A 19,570-nucleotide genomic window follows, 5' to 3' on the forward strand; every position below is an offset into this window, starting at 1 on the left:
TTCCACAGTCACCGCAATCAATCAATCAATCAATCAATCAATCAGTCGCTGAACTGGGTTCCACACTGTCACAGAAACAAATGAACCGAAAAAGCCTCAAAAACAAAAACGCGAAATAAATAGCAAAAACAAAAGCACCAAACTTAATCCGTTCTGGAAGTCCGTTTGACTTCCGAAATGTTTGGAAACTGAGGCGCGGCTTCTGATTGGCGCAGGCGCCCTGGAACTAGTAGCCAACAGCCGTGTCGGATGTTCAGCTTCCAGAAAAGCGTTCAAAAACCAGAACACTCACTTCCAGGTTTTCTGCGTTTGAGTACTAAGGCGTTTGAGAATCAAGGTACCACTGTATTTGATCAACCCAGCTGGGGTAGCTCAGTTGTTAGAGCAGCAGACTTGTTAATCTCAGGGTTGCGGGTTCAGATTCCTGCATTGCAGGAAGTTGGACTACAGATGAACCTTGTGTTCCCTCCCGATTCTATGAATCGGTCCTTTTATCCCATGGAGTGCTTTGTTTTCGCTGCGGCCTCAGCCACGCCAGGCAGCCGAAGTGAACAGGGCCACCCATGGAGACTTCTCCTGCGTATCCGTGATCTAAACTGGCAATTAGAACGCACCAACCTCCCCGCTCCTAGCAAATTGTTTGCTTTTGTGGCAGAAGGAGGTTGCCTTTGTTTCTATCACCCCCCCAACCCGAAGGAGCCCAAGGAAGATTCGCAGCAGTTAACTTGCTTTACCAACCAAGCCCAGCCTTCCCTCTTAAAAGTGGCAATGTCTAGCCTCCATCTCCGATCAAGTCTACCTCGTGCGGTTTTGGCTGTAGGGTCAGACAACAGTGAGGTGGTTACTTCGCCTTTTGTGAGAGGGCTGGTTGCATTTGGTGCTTATATACAGTTCTCGGCTCGGGCAAAACAGGTTCGGTAAGTTTTCGTGGCCTTCCCCAAAACCACCTGAACCTGTTGAACCAGAGGTGGTGTTGTTGTTGAGTCGTTTAGTCGTGTCCGCCTCTTGGTGACCCCCTGGACCAGAGCACGCCAGGCCCTCCTGTCTTCCACTGCCTCCCACAGTTTGGTCAAACTCATGCTGGTAGCTTCGAGAACACTGTCCCACCATCTCGTCCCCTGTCACCCCCTTCTCCTTGTGCCCTACATCTTTCCCAGCATCAGGGTCTTCTCATGAGGTGGCCAAAGTCTTGGAGCCTCAGCTTCAGGATCTGTCCATCCAGTGAGCACTCAGGGCTGATTTCCTTCTGAATTGAGAGGTTTGATCTTCTTGCAGTCCATGGGACTCTCCAGAGTCTCCTCCAGCACCAGAATTCAAAAGCATCCATTCTTCGGCGATCAGCCTTCTTTATGGTCCAGCTTTCACTTCCATACATCACTACTGGGAAAACCAGAGCTTTAACTATACGAACCTTTGTTGGCAAAGTAACCAGAGGTGTAAGCATTGTCAAACAAGAGAGGCGGAAAAAGCTGTAAAAATACCATCTACAACCACTTTCGACTCTCTAAAATGATTGCATCTCTCCATCCTCTGTTTACACCCCTGTCTGTTTAAACCTGAGGATTACTACAGATCCACTCCAGATTACAACCATCACACCACCCATTTATTTTATTTTTCCAAATAACAAAAATAAACACACCTCTCCTCCATCTTTCCAACGAGACTCGTGTTATAAATTGCTTTTGCGTTTGTTCTTAAAGTTGCAAATCGGATTCAAATTCGAGGGTTGGGGAGGGAAATTCTCAATCCAAACGTGCTATGGGGGGCGCGAATCTGAAAACAGGTTTTCTTATCAAAACACACACACAAACATCGTATACAAAAGTCCCCTTCAAACGAACGGAATGCGATTTCCTTGCCCTGGCGTTGCCATGCGATTGAACTCATTTCGGATCAGGGCCAAAGGATCAGAGTAGAGCCATTGTGGGGGTGTCGCTGAACTAATTTGGGTCCATTCATTTCAGTGGGTTTACTCTGAGTGGGAATTACCTGGAAATTCAGGAAAGCTAACAGCTAAAATAAGAGAATATGATGATGATGATTTTTTTCTTTTCTTTTGGAATAATGAAAGCCGTTTTTGGATTATTTGAAGTAATACTACAGCATGAAAAATACGCGAGCGGGTTTCGAACTACGGAAATAATTAAAAGATCATTGTGTTACGACTATGTTAAAAAGAAGAAAGTCGGGGTGCAGAAAATGGGGATATTAGGAAAAACATCATGGAAAATGGGATGGGAAGTTGACAATATATTGGATTTTTTGGAAATTTAATTAAATTTTTTAAAAAAGGAAATTCGCTGGAGACAATCTGCCAAATTTTGCGAGCTGATTCACGGTTTTACGGCTTTCAAAACTAAGGACCTGCCGTAAGAATTAACCTCCCCCTATTAATTGCCCCTCCATCTTCAAATTTTCCAAGACAGAAAGTGGAAAAATAGATATTGTTAATTGTAGGTGGACTTGGAAAGAAATCCCGAAACTCCCAACAGGTTTTAAGCCTGCCCACGAATATTTCAGACTAAGGCAGAAACCGGATTCTTTTAAGCCTTACAGGTAATTTGACCACACCACGCTGCCTTTACTTACCATCCACCAGGTCTTAGCTGCCATGTCATAACACAGCTGCCATTTCACAGCGCTCTCCCCGCTCTGCCCGGCCACCCCAGCAGATCTTGGGAACTCCATGCCACTGGATGGAACCACGGCAAAATTCCTGTCCTGTGCGACCTTATCCCGACCAGCAGCTCCAGGATCTTGCGGTCAGCCTCAGTCGCCGGTCAACTCGCGTTGGCATCCTTGAAAAGTCCCAGACAACCCTGCTGATGGCAGCTTCGGTTTCGTTGAACCCCGAGAAAAGCAGAGCTGGAAAGAAAAAAACGAAACCTTGCAGGAACAGAACCTGGTGCAATTTTCTCAAAAGCAACACCGATTTGACGATTCTAGCTAATTTGTGTCTTTCGTAGGATGACTTTCTTTCCTTCTTTTTTTTTTTAAAAAAGGAGAAGCAGGGCAGATTATATATATATTGAAAAAATCAAAGCGAAAAGCACATTGCATTGGAATGGACCTAGACCAAACTTGTAGCCATGCCTTGGCATGTGGGTGGCCAAAAGTCTTCAAGCAAGAGGTTGCATCTCTGCGGGGGTGTAATAGCGTACTGTAAATGGTTGGTTCCTGGGAGCCTTTTCCTTCGCTCCCCCCACCCTCTCCCTCCCTCCCTGTTTATATTTGAATGAATAAGAGGGTAAGGAGATCGTGTCTGGTTGTAGAGAGGGAAGGTAGGTGTGTTCTGGAAAAAGGGCTGCAGCAGGGAGACAGAAGGATCTGAGAGCTTTCGGTTGGCCTTCACTGGCAGAGGGGTGGGGATTGCGATCTGTTAAAGTAGTGGTTTTCAACCCATGTTCCGTGGCACCCTGGGGTGCCTTGAAGGATGCCCAGGGGTCCAGCGGGCAGCCTTGGCTCCCCCCCCCCTTTCCTTCCTGGTGGGACAGTGTTCTCGAAGCTACCAGTCCCATGGACTGGATGAAGATCAAACCTCTCCATTCGGAAGGAAATCAGCCCTGAGTGCTCACTGGAAGGACAGATCCTAAAACTTAGGCTCCAAGACTTTGGCAACCTCATGAGAAGAGAAGACTCCCTGGAAAAGACCCTGATGTTGGGAAAGATGGAGGGCGCAAGGAGAAGGGGACGACAGAGGACGAGATGGTGGGACAGTGTTCTTGAAGCTACCAGCATGAGTTTGACCAAACTGCGGGAGGCAGTGGAAGACAGGAGTGCCTGGTGTGCTCTGGTCCAGGGGGGCAAGAAGAGTCGGGCATGGCTAAACGACTAAACAACAAATCTCATGGAAGATGGAGCAAGCTTGTTTTCTCCTGGAGGGTAGGACTCGAACCCATGAGAAGAGATTGTTGAACTTTTTGGAGTGGGGATTCTGTCCCAAAAAGGCAGAGAGGGATACTCAAAGCTGTAGCTTGTTTAGCTTAGACATGAATTTGACACTGGCCACGGCAGAGCACTTTGGGTACCCTCCGGTTCCTAACCCGCCCCCTGTACCCTTTACACGAGGTGGGAGGCGGCGACTCCCCCCCCCTTCTCCCAGCCACACTGTTATTTTCCTTCCCGTTGTAATTGCAGATAACCACACGGACCCTTCAATCTTCAGCCAACCTGGCAACGATTGTCTCGGGTGTTCAGAGACGCCTTGGGAAATCTGGAGTAGAATAAGTTCATCGGCACCTCTTTCAAGATGGGGGGTGGGGTGGGAGAACATCATCTTCTTCCTCCTCTTCTTCTTCTTCTTCCTCCACCTCTTCTTCCTCTTCCTCTTCTTCTTCCTCTTCTTCTTTAGCAATCCTTCGTAGCCAAGTAAGATTGTCTTCCATAAACACGGTCTTAACGGTGAGTCCGTAAGTGGCTGTGGAGGCCAATTCTGGATCCATACGTCCTTCCACAGTGGGGGCATAGGTTTTCGGGTGGGAGTTGATCCCGGTGAGGGTTTGCCAAGCGTGCCTTCCTCTTAGCACGTTTCTCCCTTGTGTCCTGAGTTCGAGCCTTTGGTAAAGGCTGTTCTCCAACTGGAGTGCTTGCAGGCAAGGCTTTCCCAGTTGTTGGTGTTTATACTACATTTTTTTAGATTTGCCTTGAGAGAGTCTTCAAACCTCTTTTGTTGACCACCAGCATTACACTTTCCATTTTTGAGTTTGGAATAGAGGAGTTGCTTTGGAAAACAATCATTAGGCATCCTTAGGCGGAAGACCATTGTAATTTAGAGGAGTTAGATCGGGGTCAGCAAGCTTTTTCAGCAGGGGGCCAGTCCACTATCCCTCAGACCTTGTGGGGACCAGACTATATTTCGGGGGGGGGGGGATGAACGAATTCCTATGCCCCACAAATAACCCAGAGATGCATTTTAAATAAAAGCACACATTCTACTCACATAAAAACACGCTGATTCCCGAACCGTCCGCGGGCCGGATTGAGAAGGCGATTGGAATTATATTAATGATGAACTATTTTAACAATAAAAACTTATTAAAAAAAGAGAGAGAGAGAGAAAGCGATTGGGCCGGATCCAGCCCCCAGGCCTTTGTTTCCCTACCTATGACATATCTCTTTCCCTTTACATCCCTGGTTTAAAGTTTGCTGATTGATGCTGGTATAACTTGTTTCCCACACACCTGTGGCAGGAGTTTCCTTTGTTCTAAGTGCTGATTGGCTACTGGGGAGTGTACCCAGGTGCATTGAATTGGGTTGGAGACCCTCTGCTGCTCTACATTCCTGTTGAGTCACACCCGGTGTCCTGAGCTGATGATGAGTGACGCCTGCTAATCAGGTGCAGTCAATCAAGTCAATCAAAGTTGGCTATAAAAGCTGTTGGTTGAAGGAGTTCAGAGAGCCTCTCCCATAGCTGTCAAGCGCCCCTTATTTGGTGGGACCGTCCCTTATCCCAGCGCCATGTCCCTCTGCTGTCCCTTATTGATGAGGCTTCGTTTGGCTGCTGGCTGGGCTTTCTGCCTTTGGCTCGGAGGGGCTCAGAAGTTAAACATACCTGTGCCCAGAAAATCCCTTATTTTGGCTGCTGGTCCCTTGTTTTCAAATCTGTAAGTTGACAGCTATGGCTTCTCCACAGGTTAAGGTACCAGTTGCTGTGAGACTGTCGGCTGAGGTCTCTCGCTGCTCTACCTAGAGCTCCAAGCAGCTGAAGGGGAGATTGTGTGCGACTTCTGTCCGGTATGCTATAATTTCCATTTTGTATGCCTGCTGCTATCTGTTAACCTTCCGCGAGAAGCCAAGTTACAGGGAAGCAGGTAGAGGGCCTTCTTGGTGGTGGCACCCACCCTGTGGAACGCCCTCCCACCAGATCTCAAAGAGAACAACAACTACCAGACTTCTAGAAGACATTTGAAGGCAGCCCTGTTTAGAGAAGCTTTTAATGTTTGATGCTTTACTGTATTTCAGTATTTTGTTGGAAGCTGCCCAGAGTGGCTGGGGAAGCCCAGCCAGATGAGTGGTGTATAAATAATAAATTATTATTATTTGTCCACTAGTGTGCATATTGTCTCCAGATCTGGAAAGAACTCTGCCCTTGGCAGAACAGTTCCAAGGGCAGCCCCACGTAGAGCGAGTTACAATAATCAAGCCTGGAGGTGACTGCCGCATGGACCACAGTGGCGAGATCGGGACGAGAGAGGTAAGGGACCAACTGCTTAGCATAGCGGAGAAAGTCAGATAATTTATTTCCTTGACATCTGGTGGAAGGGCGTTCCACAGGGTGGGCGCCACCACCGAGAAGGCCCTCTGCCTGCTTCCCTGTAACCTCACTTCTCGCAGGGAGGGAACCGCCAGAAGGCCCTTGGAGCTGGACTTTGGTGTCCGGGCTGGATGATGGGGGTGGAGATGCTCCTTCAGGGATACTGGGCCGTTTAGGGCTTTCAAGGTCAGCACCAACACTTTGAATTGTGCTTGGAAATTGTGTATGCCTTTACTGCCCTGCCATAGGGCAGTAAACATATCAAAAACATAGAGAGTTTTTGATACCCGTAACCCAGCCTGCTGAGATGGTTGGATTCTGGGCAGGGGAGGGAGGTGGGTCACTTGAGGACATGTGAGCTGATACAAGTTCCCCAAATTAGGGTCACAGGGTGGTAAACAGGTAAAAGGTAAACAGGTAAAAGGACCCCTGGACTGTTAAGTCCAGCCAAAGGCGACTATGGGGTTGCAGCTCTCATTTCGCTTTCAGGTCGAGGGAGCTGGCGTTTGTCCACAGACAGCTTCCTGGGTCATGTAGCCAGCAGGACTGAACCGCTTCTGGCGTGCGATGGAAACCAGAGTGCATGGAAACACCATTTACCTTCCTGCTGCGGTGGTACCTATTTATCTACTTGCGCTGGCGTGCTTTCAAACTGCTAGGTTCGAAGCCACCAGGTTTCCCCATATCTGTTGTCCGGGATAAGAGGGTGTTAGAGCTCATCTGATTAGAGTGCGGTGCTGATAACGCCAAGTTTGCAGGTCCGAGCATTCCAAGAAGTTGGATCACATGAACCTTCAGACTCTGATTCTATGGCCGGATGGGTCTTTGGTTCCTGAAAGCCCTTTGTCCAGGATCATGAATCAGAAACTGGTTTCACTCATCTTCCCATTGGGACACCTGCTTGACCGTTGTAGGGGGCAAAAGTGGGTCTCTTTCGGCCTCGCCCAAGTGCAGGGCTTCCTCCTTACGTAACTGAGTGGCAAAATTTCGGAAGCGTGTGGAGATCTGCCTGGTTAACGTAGAGGCGTTTCGGCAGCGTAACTGCGGCCTCTTATAACGGGTGCCTTTAAGATGTGAAATCTCAGCCCAGATCAGGTGGTCCTTTATAAATCCGCCTTTTTTTTTTTTTTGGTCTTCCTCTCTTCCCCCCCCCCTTTCTCTCTTTCATCACCCTGACGTCAGGAGCTGTCCAAAGGCCTTGGTGCTGAAATAAAATGGCTGGCTGCTAAAGAAACCCAAGGAAGGTGGAACAATTCCAGAAGTATGCAATTTCCCAGAAGGCGACGACAACGCGCAGCCTCTCCCAACCCAGGTCCGAGCTGAGAGCCAAATCTGAAAAGCCAGCCTCACCGAAGGGAAGGGATAAAAAAATTTCGAGAGAGAGAAATTAAGAAAGGACCATGTCTTTGCTTTGTGTTGGAGGTAAGGTGTCTTTTAAAAAAACCCAAATCAGAGTCTATTCCCCTTATCTCTCCAAATAATTATTTCATATATGGGTTTCAATGTCGGTGTGATCCGGATTAGAAATTAGATTCTCGTGTCTCTGCGAAAACGAAGGCGGGGGGTGCGATTTGACAGCAAAAAGATGGGGCGGTTGGTGGGGGGTTTTTTGGGTGGGGGGGAGATGTATTTTTCTGGTGTGGTGCGCTGCGTATTCTGCTGTTGTATCCAGGGATATTTGTCTCTTGTGTGGAGGGATATATAGCGATGCGTTTTGCGGTTACGGACGCTCCTCGGTGTGTCGGTGGAAGATGGGAACCTCGTCTCTGGGGCATATTTAAAAGACAGGCATTTTTCATGAATGGGAGGTGTGCGTGGCGGAGCCGAGGGTGTGGTACATTTGTGTGTGTGGCTGAGAGATGCGCTCCTCCGACTCGGACAATCTCCTCGCTTCGGTTTTACGAGGAAAGCTTAGCTGAAAAAGGATCAAGGCTAATTCTCTCATTTTCCTTCCATTTCATCCCTCCAGATGGTTCCCCCCCCCCTCTGATAATTGAGGCGCCGAATTAATCCTCCCCCTACTGGCGTGGGGGAAGGTGTGGATTTCGCACCTATCCCACACGTTCCGGTTATTGCAATTTAAATGAAAATATCGGAGATCCGGGGTCGGTCCCTTGCACACACACCCCTCGCTAATTTTCAACGCTTCACCTTTTCTCCCTTGCGTGCGTAAAAGGCAGTGCGGTTAAAAAGGATCTTAAAAAGCTCCCGTATTATATCTGTGCATGCCTACACCTGGGAAAGTTTTTAAAATATATTTCTGTACGGCCAAAGGGGCTGCGTCCGACGCTGGCTGTTGTGGAGAAGATCCATTGGAGAGCTTCTAACTAGCTTGTGTTCAGAGTAGGCCCGCTGAAATGGATACGACTAAGGAAGATCCATGCCCATGGATGGGTCTACTCTGAAGCTGGGTGGCGTTGGCGGGTGGTGACGGGTTGGCGGCGAGAGCCAGTGTGGTGTAGTGGTTAAGAGCGGTAGTCTCCTAATCTGGTGAACCGGGTTCGCGTCTCCGCTCCTCCACATGCAGCTGCTGGGTGACCTTGGGCCAGTCACACTTCTTTGAAGTCTCTCAGCCCCACTCACCTCACAGAGTGTTTGTTGTGGGGGAGGAAGGGAAAGGAGAATGTTAGCCGCTTTGAGACTCCTTAAAGGGAGTGAAAGGCGGGATATCAAATCCAAACTCTTCTTCTTCTTCTTCGCTGAGTCGGATTTAGCTGGATCTCTACCTATCCGGAGAAAGGCTGTGGATCTGGGGCTAGGCAGTGCTAGTCAGCTGCTGTGAGTCAGTGTTGGAAATACGGAGCTAGACGGACTCGGTGTAAGGCAAGCGTCCTGTGATCCTGTATCTATATTGAGAAGTTGTTGTTCTTAATCTGGTTTTTGGGTTTTTTTAAAAAAATTTCTGTGCAACAGGGACGGGGAACATCTGCCACCCCCACCCCCCAGTGGTTGTTAAACTCCATCTCCCAGCAACCAGTATGGTCAATGGAGCCTGGGCATCTCTGTTGGTTAGAGCGTGGTGATGAGAAAAGCCAAGGTTGCAGGTTCGATTTCCTGAATGAGACAGCTGCATATTCCTGCATTGCAGAGAATTGGAATAGATTACCCTTAGGGGTGTGTGGAGATCTCCCAGACCCCTTTCCATTCTCCCATTGGTTCCCACAGAAATAATAATAATAATAATAATAATTTATTGTTTATACCCCCCCTTTCTGGCTGGGTTTCCCCAGTCACTCTGGGCAGCTCCCAACAGAATATTAAAAGCACAATAAAACATCAAACATTAAAAACTTCCCTTAATAGTAATAATAATTTATTATTTATACCCCGCCCATCTGGCTGAGTTTCCCCAGCCACTCTGGGCGGCTTCCAATCAAGTGTTAAAAACAATAAATATTAAAAACTTCCCTAAACAGGGCCGCCTTCAGATGTCTTCTAAAAGTAAGGTAGTTCTTTATTTACTTGACATCTGATGGGAGGGCGGTGCACAGGGCAGGCGCCACCACCGAGAAGGCCCTCTGCCTGGTTCCCTGTAACCTTGCTTCTCACATTTTAATTATTATTATTCTATTCCACAATAATTTTACTATTTATACCCCCAACTCATCTGCCTGGGTCGTCCCAGCCACTCCAATAGATTCATATATGTAATAACAAAACATTAGAAGACATCTGAAGGCAGCCCTGTTTAGGGAAGCTTTTAATGTTTGATGCATTACTGTATTTTAATTTGTTGAAAGCCGCCCAGAGTGGCTGGGGAAGCCCAGACAGATGGGCGGGGTATAAAAAAATTACTATTATTAATATTAAACATTTTAAAAGTTGCCTATACAGGGCTGTCTTTGGACGGCTCTGGGGGGCGGGGTTGGATAACTCCATACCCTCCAACATTTCCCTAATGAAAATAGGGACGTCCTTAAGGAAAAGCTGGTTCAAATCAGGAACCGAGACGGTTTCTGTAAATCCTGGGAAACAGGGGCACTTGGAGGGCCTACAAAGCTGTGAATCTCCCATTCGGCTGAAAGCTTTGGAGCTAGGAAATAGGAGAAAGGAAATACTATCACAGGATGTGGTGTGTGAGTATATTTTAAGTTGCAGCTCATTTAAAAGAAGGAAGAATTCTGGAAGAGCAATGAAATTCCCTCTATACAAGATTGGATTCAAAAGCTGACGGAATATGCAGAATTAGATGGTTTATCAGAAAAAAATAAAGGGGGGAAAATCAAAACAGCGATTTGTTTCAAAATCAGAGGTTTTCAAAGAATATTTAGAATATAAATATAGTTGTTTAAACTCGGTTGCAGCATTCGAGGAACTTCAGTAATAGTTGCAAGGCAGATATAAGAAGATATATTAAGAAAAAGTTTAATTATGATAAGTGTGTTATATGAAATCGAAAAATGGAATAGACAGGAGGTTGGGTCTTTAGTGTTAAGACCAATTTATGTCTTATTGTTAAGAAAATTTTGTGTCTATTGTTATTAGAATCATAGAAGCATAGAATCATAGTTGGAAGAGACCACAAGGGCCATCGAGTCCAACCCCCTGCCAAGCAGGAAACACCATCAGAGCACTCCTGACATATGGTTGTCAAGCCTCTGCTTAAAGACCTCCAAAGAAGGAGACTCCACCACACTCCTTGGCAGCAAATTCCACTGTCAAACAGCTCTTACTGTCAGGAAGTTCTTCCTAATGTTTAGGTGGAATCTTCTTTCTTGTCGTTTGGATCCATTGCTCCGTGTCCGCTTCTCTGGAGCAGCAGAAAACAACCTTTCTCCCTCCTCTATGTGACATCCTTTTATATATTTGAACATGGCTATCATATCACCCCTTAACCTCCTCTTCTCCAGGCTAAACATGCCCAGCTCCCTTAGCCGTTCCTCATAAGGCATCGTTTCCAGGCCTTTGACCATTTTGGTTGCCCTCCTCTGGACACGTTCCAGTTTGTCAGTGTCCTTCTTGAACTGTGGTGCCCAGAACTGGACACAGTACTCCAGGTGAGGTCTGACCAGAGCAGAATACAGTGGCACTATTACTTCCCTTGATCTAGATTATATACTCCTATTGATGCAGCCCAGAATTGCATTGGCTTTTTTAGCTGCCGCGTCACACTGTTGGCTCATGTCAAGTTTGTGGTCAACCAAGACTCCTAGATCCTTTTCACATGTACTGCTGTCAAGCCAGGTGTCACCCATCTTGTATTTGTGCTTCTCATTTTTTTTTGCCCAAGTGCAATATTTTACATTTCTCCCTGTTAAAATTCATCTTGTTTGTTTTGGCCCAGTTCTCTAATCTGTCAAGGTCGTTTTGAAGTGTGATCCTGTCCTCTGGGGTGTTAGCCACCCCTTCCAGTTTGGTGTCATCTGCAAATTTGATCAGGATGCCCTTGAGTCCATCATCCAAGTCGTTGATAAAGATGTTGAATAAGACCGGGCCCAAGACAGAACCCTGTGGCACCCCACTAGTCACTCTTCTCCAGGATGAAGAGGAACCATTGATGAGCACCCTTTGGGTTCGGTCAGTCAGCCAGTTACAAATCCACTGAGTGGCAGCATAGTCAAGACCGCATTTTACCAGCTTCTTTACAAGAATATCATGGGACACCTTGTCATGTGTGTGATTTGGTATTTGTGTTTTCTTTTTTCTTTTCTTACTGTATCAATTAAAAAATAAAAGAATTACCCACTCCACTGTTGATACGCTATTGGATCACCTGGGCCCTGCAAAAGGCTCTCTTGTCTTGCCCAAAGTGCTTGGTTGCAACACCTTCATTCACAAAAAATGCAACGGGCCTCTTTGGGGTTTGGCTGCCAAAACTGCGAGTGCAGCTACCAGTGCCAGTCTGCTTGGGGAAACTGGCAAGGAGAGGAACCAGAAGGGGGCAGAGAGGTCCCACGATTGGGTTGCAGCCTGCAAACTGGGGCATAGGAAGGAGGGTGGGGTGGGGGGGTGCAGTCAGCCCCAGGTGTCATCCCTGAGGGGTTCAGCACTTACCACTTACGGGGTCCTCGCCACGGGATCACATTCACCCGGTGCTATACCAGCTTCAAAAAGCACCTTAAAAAGCAGAGACATCTGGGCTGACCTCCAAGTACTATAAGACATTGAAAGACTATTTGATACAACCTTTGATGGAGGTCAGCAATGAAATTATGGAGGGGAGGAGGGCACCGGAGTCGTGGAAGGAAGCGTTTATCACATTAATACCAAAGTCGGAAGCTGAAAAGACACAACTTAAGAACTACCGTCCCATCTCTCTTTTAAATGTGGATTACAAAATATTTGCAGACATTTTGGCAAATAGATTTAAGAAAGTTTTAAATGAAGTAATTCATAAGGACCAGGCTGGCTTTCTCCCAGGAAGACATCTGTTTGCTAATACAAGGAACATTATTGACATTTTGGAACTTTTGCAAACAGACATAAATACAAAAGCAGTTTTAATTTTTATAGATGCGGAGAAGGCCTTTGACAATATCTCCTGGAAATTTATGATGGGAAATTTGAAAGAGATGGGAGTGGGACGGGGTTTTGAGAATGGGATTGAGGCGATATATTCAGAACAGAAAGCTAAACTGATAGTTAATAATGTGGTTACAGAAGAGTTTAAAATTGAAAAAGGGACACGACAAGGTTGCCCTATCTCCCCTTTGTTATTTATTTCGGTTCTGGAAGTGCTATTGAACATGATTAGAAGGGATCGGTTGGTGGAAGGAATTCAGGTCGGTCAGAAACAATATAAATTAAAAGCTTTCGCAGATGACCTGGTTTTGACCTTGCAGAAGCCAGAGCCCAGTACGAAAAGAGTATTACAATTGATTAATGACTTTGGTCGGGTGGCTGGATTTAAATTAAATAAACAGAAAACTAAGGTTTTGGGGAAAAACTTGACTAATACAGAGTCAGAACGGTTTCAGAATGAGACGGAACTTAATGTGGTTAAAAAAGTAAAATACCTAGGGGTAAACATAACAGCAAAAAATCTAAGTCTATTTAAGGACAATTATGAAAAATGTTGGACAGAAATTAAGAGAGACTTAGATAGTTGGTCAAAATTGAAACTTTCTTTGTTAGGCCGAATTGCTGCTATCAAGATGAATGTATTGCCAAGGATGTTGTTCTTATTTCAAACACTTCAGGTTTTGGACAAAACGGAGTGCTTTCAGAAGTGGCAGAGAGACATTTCTAAGTTTGTCTGGCAGGGCAAAAAGCCCAGAATTAAGTTTAAGATATTAACCGATGCAAAACAAAGAGGGGGCTTTGCCCTGCCAGACTTAAAGTTGTATTATGAAGCCGCAGCGTTCTGCTGGCTAAAAGACTGGCTACTTCTTGAAGACACTGATGTGTTAGATTTGGAAGGGTTCAACAATACCTTTGGATGGCATGCATATTTATGGTATGACAAGGTTAAAGCAAATAAGGCCTTTAAGAACCATATTGTCAGTCTGGACAAAATATAAAGACTTGCTGGAAAATAAAACACCAAGGTGGCTTTCACCTTTGGAAGCCAAGGCCCGAAAAAGACCCAATATGGAGGCTAAATGGCCAAAATATTGGGAAATACTAGAAAAGGATGGAGACAATTGGAAATTGCAGAGTCTGGAGAAAATGAAAGACAAAGTGCGAGATTGGTTACATTACGCTCAGATTAAAGAAGTTTTTAAAAATGATAAGAAACTAGGGTTCCAGGTGGAGAAATCGAAATTAGAAACAGAATTGTTAGAACCAAAGATTAAGGTACTTTCAAGGATGTATAACTTGCTGTTGAAATGGAATACACAAGACGAAACGGTTAAATCGGCTATGATAAGGTGGGCACAGGACATTGGGCATAATATCATGTTTGAGGACTGGGAGAGGTTGTGGAGTAATGGATTGAAATTTACTGCATGTAACGCCCTGAAAGAAAATGTAATGAAAATGATTTATAGATGGTATATGACCCCAGTCAAACTTGCTAAAATTTACCACCTGTCTGATAATAAGTGTTGGAAATGCAAAGAGTGCGAGGGAACGTTCTTCCACCTCTGGTGGACTTGCCCTAAAGTGAAGGCGTTCTGGGAAATGATTTATAATGAACTGAAAAAGGTATTTAAATATACCTTCACTAAGAAACCAGAGGCTTTCCTTTTGGGTATTGTCGGCCAAGGGGTGGCAAAGAAGGACCAGACATTTTTTATGTATGCAACAACAGCAGCAAGGATACTTCTCGCAAAACATTGGAAAACTCAAGATCTACCCACACTGGAAGAATGGCAGATACAACTGATAGACTACATGGAACTGGCTGAAATGACCGGCAGAATCCGTGACCTGGGAGAAGAGAGGATTGAGGAGGACTGGAAGAAATTTAAGAACTATTTACAAAAGTATTGCAATTTGAGTGAATGTTAAATAAGATGCTAGATCAAAATAACTGAGCACCACTAAATTTAGAAGTTTTTAAGAAAATAAGTAAGACTGTGAAATTTAGTTTCTTCTGAGAATTATAAGATTAGGAAATATAGAAGGGATATAAGAATTTAAATAAGATGATAAATTGCTGACAAAATGTTTTAACGATGAAAATGGGAGCGGGAGATGTGAGGAAGTCCAAAGAAAATGTGAAAATATGTTAAGATCAATGTTACATTGTTTATCATGTTTATTTTTATTGTAAAACTTAATAAATTGCTTTAAAAAAAAAAAATAAAAAGCAGAGACATCACCTTGCCAACAAAGGTCCGTATAGTTCTAGCTCTGGTTTTCCCAGTAGTGATGTATGGAAGTGAAAGCTGGACCATAAAGAAGGCTGATGGCCGAAGAATGGATGCTTTTGAATTCTGGTGCTGGAGGAGACTCTTGAGAGTCCCATGAACTGCAAGAAGATCAAACCTCTCCATTCTGAAGGAAATCAGCCCTGAGCGCTCACTGGAAGGACAGATCCTGAAGCTGAGGCTCCAGTACTTTGGCCCCCTTATGAGAAGAGAAGACTCCCTGGAAAAGACCCTGATGGGGAGGATGGAGGGCACAAGGAGAAGGGGATGACGGAGGACAAGATGGTGGGACAGTGTTCTCCAAGCTACCAGCATGAGTTTGACCAAACTGCGGGAGGCAGTGGAAGACAGGAGGGCCTGACGTGCTCTGGTCCAGGGGGTCACAAAGAGGCGGACACGACTAAACGACTAAACAACAACAAATACCAGCTGCACTGGCTCCCGGTGGAGTACAGGATCAGGTTCAAGGTGCTGGTTTTAACCTTTAAAGCCCTATGTGGCCTAGGACCCTTGTACCTGCGGGACTGCCTCTCCTGGTACGCCCCACGGAGGACCTTATGGTCTTCAAACAAAAACATCTTGGAGGTCCCGGGCCACAGGGAGGTTAGGCTGGCCTCGACCAGAGCCAGGGCCTTTTCGGCTGTGTCCCCGATCTGGTGGAACGCTCTATCCCAAGAGACTAGGGCCCTGTGGGACTTGACATCTTTCCGCAGGCCCTGCAAGACGGAGCTGTTCCACCAGGCCTTTGGTGGACACAGCCTGACTCCCTCCTTTGGCAATCCTCACAGAACTCTAGCCCAATGGTTGCCATTAATTTGCTTTTGGACTGATTTTAAAATGAATTGATTTTAGAATGCTGTTACTTTTATTGTTAGCCACTCTGAGCCAGGCTTTGAATGGAGAGGGCGGGATATAAATAAATTATTATTATTATTATTATCATGGGGCCTGGCCTGCAGCGCGCCCAAGACACACATCCCTCCTGGGAGTGACGTGGTGGCTGAAGGCAGCGTAGGGCTTGCGCCTGCCTGCCAGGCAGACTCAGTGGCCAGCTCGCCACGCCGCCTCCCTGGGCAGATCACTGTGGCAGCCCCTTGCAGCGCCCCTGTGCGCAGATCACCCTGCCCCCTGCCTCTCCAGGTGCTGGAACAGCTAGCTACGCCCCTGGCTGCAAAATGCCTTCTGGAGTGGGAGAACAGAGGCTTCCGCCCTCTCCCCACAACATAGCAGTCCTAGTAAGGTAAAGGTAAAGGGACCCCTGACCATTAGGTTCAGTCATGACCGACTCTGGGGTTGCGGCGCTCATCTCACTTTATTGGCTGAGGGAGCCGGCGTACAGCTTCCGGGTCATGTGGCCAGCAGGACTAAGCCGCTTCTGGCGAAGCAGAGCAGCGCACGGAAACGCCGTTTACCTTCCCGCCGGAGCGGTACCTATTGATCTACTTGCACTTTGACGTGCTTTGGAACTGCTAGGTGGGCAGGAGCAGGGACCGAGCAACGGGAGCTCACCCCATCAAGGGGATTTGAACTGCTGACCAGTCCTAGGCAGCTCCTTTAAACCATGTCAGACCACTAGGCCATCCAGCCGTGTCGACATGCTTGGGTTTCAGGCCGGAGCCTGTCGCCAGAGCCCTAACCAGGAGACGGATCAGGGGCTAAAGCTGGGGCAAGCAGGTATTCTGCCGCTCAGCTGCTGTCCCCCTTCCAAAAGATAGAGCAAGATTCTAGACCTCATGGATTGGCTTAATAAAGGGCTGTTCTGGTGGGAACAGATGTTATTTGAGCACAGGAGGCCTGTCCCCTTCTGCGGTTTTGAGCAGTTGGCATTCCGGGTTAAATGAATACGGGGCAGGGTGTGTGTGTGTGTGTGTGTGTGTGTGTGGTTTGGTGGAAAGGCAAACCGTGGGAATTTGACGCTTTTACTACTTACAGAGACTGCATCCTAATGCTTTAATGTTGTATATTAATATTTTAAATTTGTATTTTAATCAACTTGTTTTTATTATTGGTTGTTAGCCGCCCTGAGCCCCGGTCTTGGCTGGGGAGGGCGGGGTATAAATAAAAATATATTGTTGTTAGTTCGTCAGATTTGTACACGGCTTGGGCGTAAAGAAAATCCTCAGCGCGGTTCTACGGAAAGGATGAATCAATAAGATTATGGGGGAAAGGAGTGTTTAAAAGCAATCCTTAGAAAGATTCAAACAAAAACAAAATGGGCTTAAAAGCAGGTTGTCTAAACACCCAGGCAGGAGTCCTAAGGGACGTTCTCCCAGAAATCTCATCGCTTGAGGGTTTGTAGAAGCTGGTGAGGACCGAGTCTGCAAAAAAAGAAAGGGGGAAAAAAGGTTAATGGTAGTCATTGGCACAAATCTATAAATCAGAGGTGTCCGATGGGGCCAGGCTTGTCAGCCATTCTGGAGACATGTGCTTTCTGGGAACCGTTTATGAATGAATGTCCTTACGGAAGGCTCCTTCTAGAGATTTGGCAGCAGTGGTGATGTAGTCAGTTGCGGCTGTGTCAACGGCCCCCAATTGGTGGAGCCAGCAGAAAACAAGCTTGCCCCGTCTTCCATGAGACAGCCGTTCGGATGTTGGAGAATGACCATCGCGTCTCCGCTTTTGCAGGCTAAGCATACCCAGTTCCCTCAAAATGCCAGAGTTGTTTCCAATAGAACCAGGAACTGTGTGTTTGAGTATCCCTCTTTGCCTTTTTGGGACAGAATCCCCCCTCCAAAAATCTGAACAATCTCCTCTCATGGGTTCGAGTCCCTACCCTCCAGGAGAAAACAAGCTTGCTCCATCTTCCATAGGATTCGTTGTTTAGTTGTGTCCAACTCTTTGTGACCCCCTGGACCAGAGCACACAAGGCACTCCTGTCTTCCACTGCCTCCCACAATTTGGTCAAACTCATGTTTGTAGCTTCGAGAACACTGTCCCACCATCTCGTCCTCCGTCGTCCCCTTCTCCTTGTGCCCTCCATCTTTCCCAACATCAGGGTCTTTTCCAGGGAGTCTTCTCTTCTCCTGAGGTGGCCAAAGTATTGGGGCCTCAGCTTCAGGATCTGTCCTTCCAGTGAGTACCCAGGGCTGATTTCCTTCAGAATGGAGAGGTTTGATCTTCTTGCAGTCCATGGGACTCTCAAGAGTCTCCTCCAGCACCATAATTCAAAAGCATCCATTCTTCGGCGATCAGCCTTCTTGATGGTCCAGCTCTCGCTTCCATACATCACTATTGGGATAACCATAACTTTAACTATACGGACCTTTGTTGGCATGGTGATGTCTCTCCTTTTTACTTCCATGGGATAGCCCTTGAGATATTGGAAGATGGCTCTCCTATCTCCTCTCAGTCTCTTTCCCAGCCTAAACATACCCAGCTCCTTCAACCATTCCTCATCAGGCTTGGCTGCCAGGTCCTTGATCATCACCTAATATAAATTTGACCAAACTGCGGGAGGCAGTGGAAGACTGGAGTGCCTGGCATGCTCTGGTCCAGGGGGTCACAAAGAGTCGGACACGACTAACCGACTAAACATTCTGCATGGACTGGTTTCATGGCCACATGTGCAAATGGCTTGAGATACCTATTAGGCCCATCAATTGCCATATAGCATATACAGGTGAAACTCGAAAAAGTAGAATATCGTGGGAAAGTTCCTTGATTTCAGGAATTCAACTTGAAAGGTGAAACTAATATATGAGACAGACTCGTGACCTTCAAAGCGAGATATCATTGCCATGATCATGGCGTACAGCTGGTGAAAACCCCAAACTAACCATCTCAGAAAATAAGAATATTCAAGGAAATCAGCAAAACAAGGATTGCAAATCGAGCAAGATTGGACCTCTGAGAAGTAGAAGCACATCTCGCTTTGCATGTCACGAGTCGATCTCATCTATTAGTTTCACCATTCAAGCTGAATTCCTGAAATTAATGAACATTTCCACGATATTCTAATTTTTCGAGTTTCACCTGTATTCAACACACACAAAAAACAGCGACAATTGTTGACAAAGGACAGCTGGACATAGAAAGGCCCTATTGCCTTCAGTAGCTTAGAGCCTCATCAAACCTAAATCCAGCCCTGTCCATGTGTGTTTGAACCTTGTTGCAACAACAAAGATCAGGTCTACTCACCACTGATTTGTTTCTTTACTTGGCTGGAGATTCCTCCTTTTGCTGCTCAGGAGAGTGGCAAACCCGACGAGCTGGACAGGGGAGTAAACCTGTGCCCAGAATTTTCCCATAACATCAGGATTATCAGTGCCCGTACTCTGGGTGCCGGTCTCCTAAGAGGAGGGTGTTGGATTGGGGCGTAAGCTCTTTACCTTCCTCTGCCTCCGAAACGAATCTGCTATTTCTGGCACCGAGCCTAAAACTGACACGGCTTAGAAATCAGACATTGTCGAGAGCTGTTAATTGTAAGGCCCGGCTGACGGTACACAAGCTTGCAAGGATTTGTGATGCGTGGTGAAAGTGGGGGGAAATAAATAGAACTCTCATCTGCAGCTGCCTCCTGCATTTTTTAAAATTAGGGCATCGCCCCCACTCCTCAAGA

General features: G+C 46.5%; 1 protein-coding gene and 1 long non-coding RNA gene across 2 annotated transcripts in view; one reads left to right on the plus strand and one right to left on the minus strand.

The window, feature by feature from the left end:
- The window catches only part of LOC308467560, a 212,134-nt gene that overhangs the window by 119,364 nt on the left and 73,200 nt on the right, over positions 1 to 19,570 (minus strand). The window lies entirely within an intron of this gene.
- Positions 7,439 to 19,570, plus strand: part of LOC308467257 (protein unc-13 homolog A) — a 123,555-nt gene continuing 111,423 nt past the window's right edge. Inside the window, exon 1 of the mRNA XM_080988767.1 lies at positions 7,439 to 7,678. Within this exon, the coding sequence (XP_080844893.1) occupies positions 7,657 to 7,678 (22 nt within the window). The 5' untranslated portion in view covers positions 7,439 to 7,656. The remainder of the gene's footprint in view (positions 7,679 to 19,570) is intronic.

Source organism: Podarcis pityusensis (assembly GCF_964106645.2).
Source record: "Podarcis pityusensis genome assembly, chromosome: 18".
Classification (NCBI taxonomy): Eukaryota; Metazoa; Chordata; class Lepidosauria; order Squamata; family Lacertidae; genus Podarcis; species Podarcis pityusensis.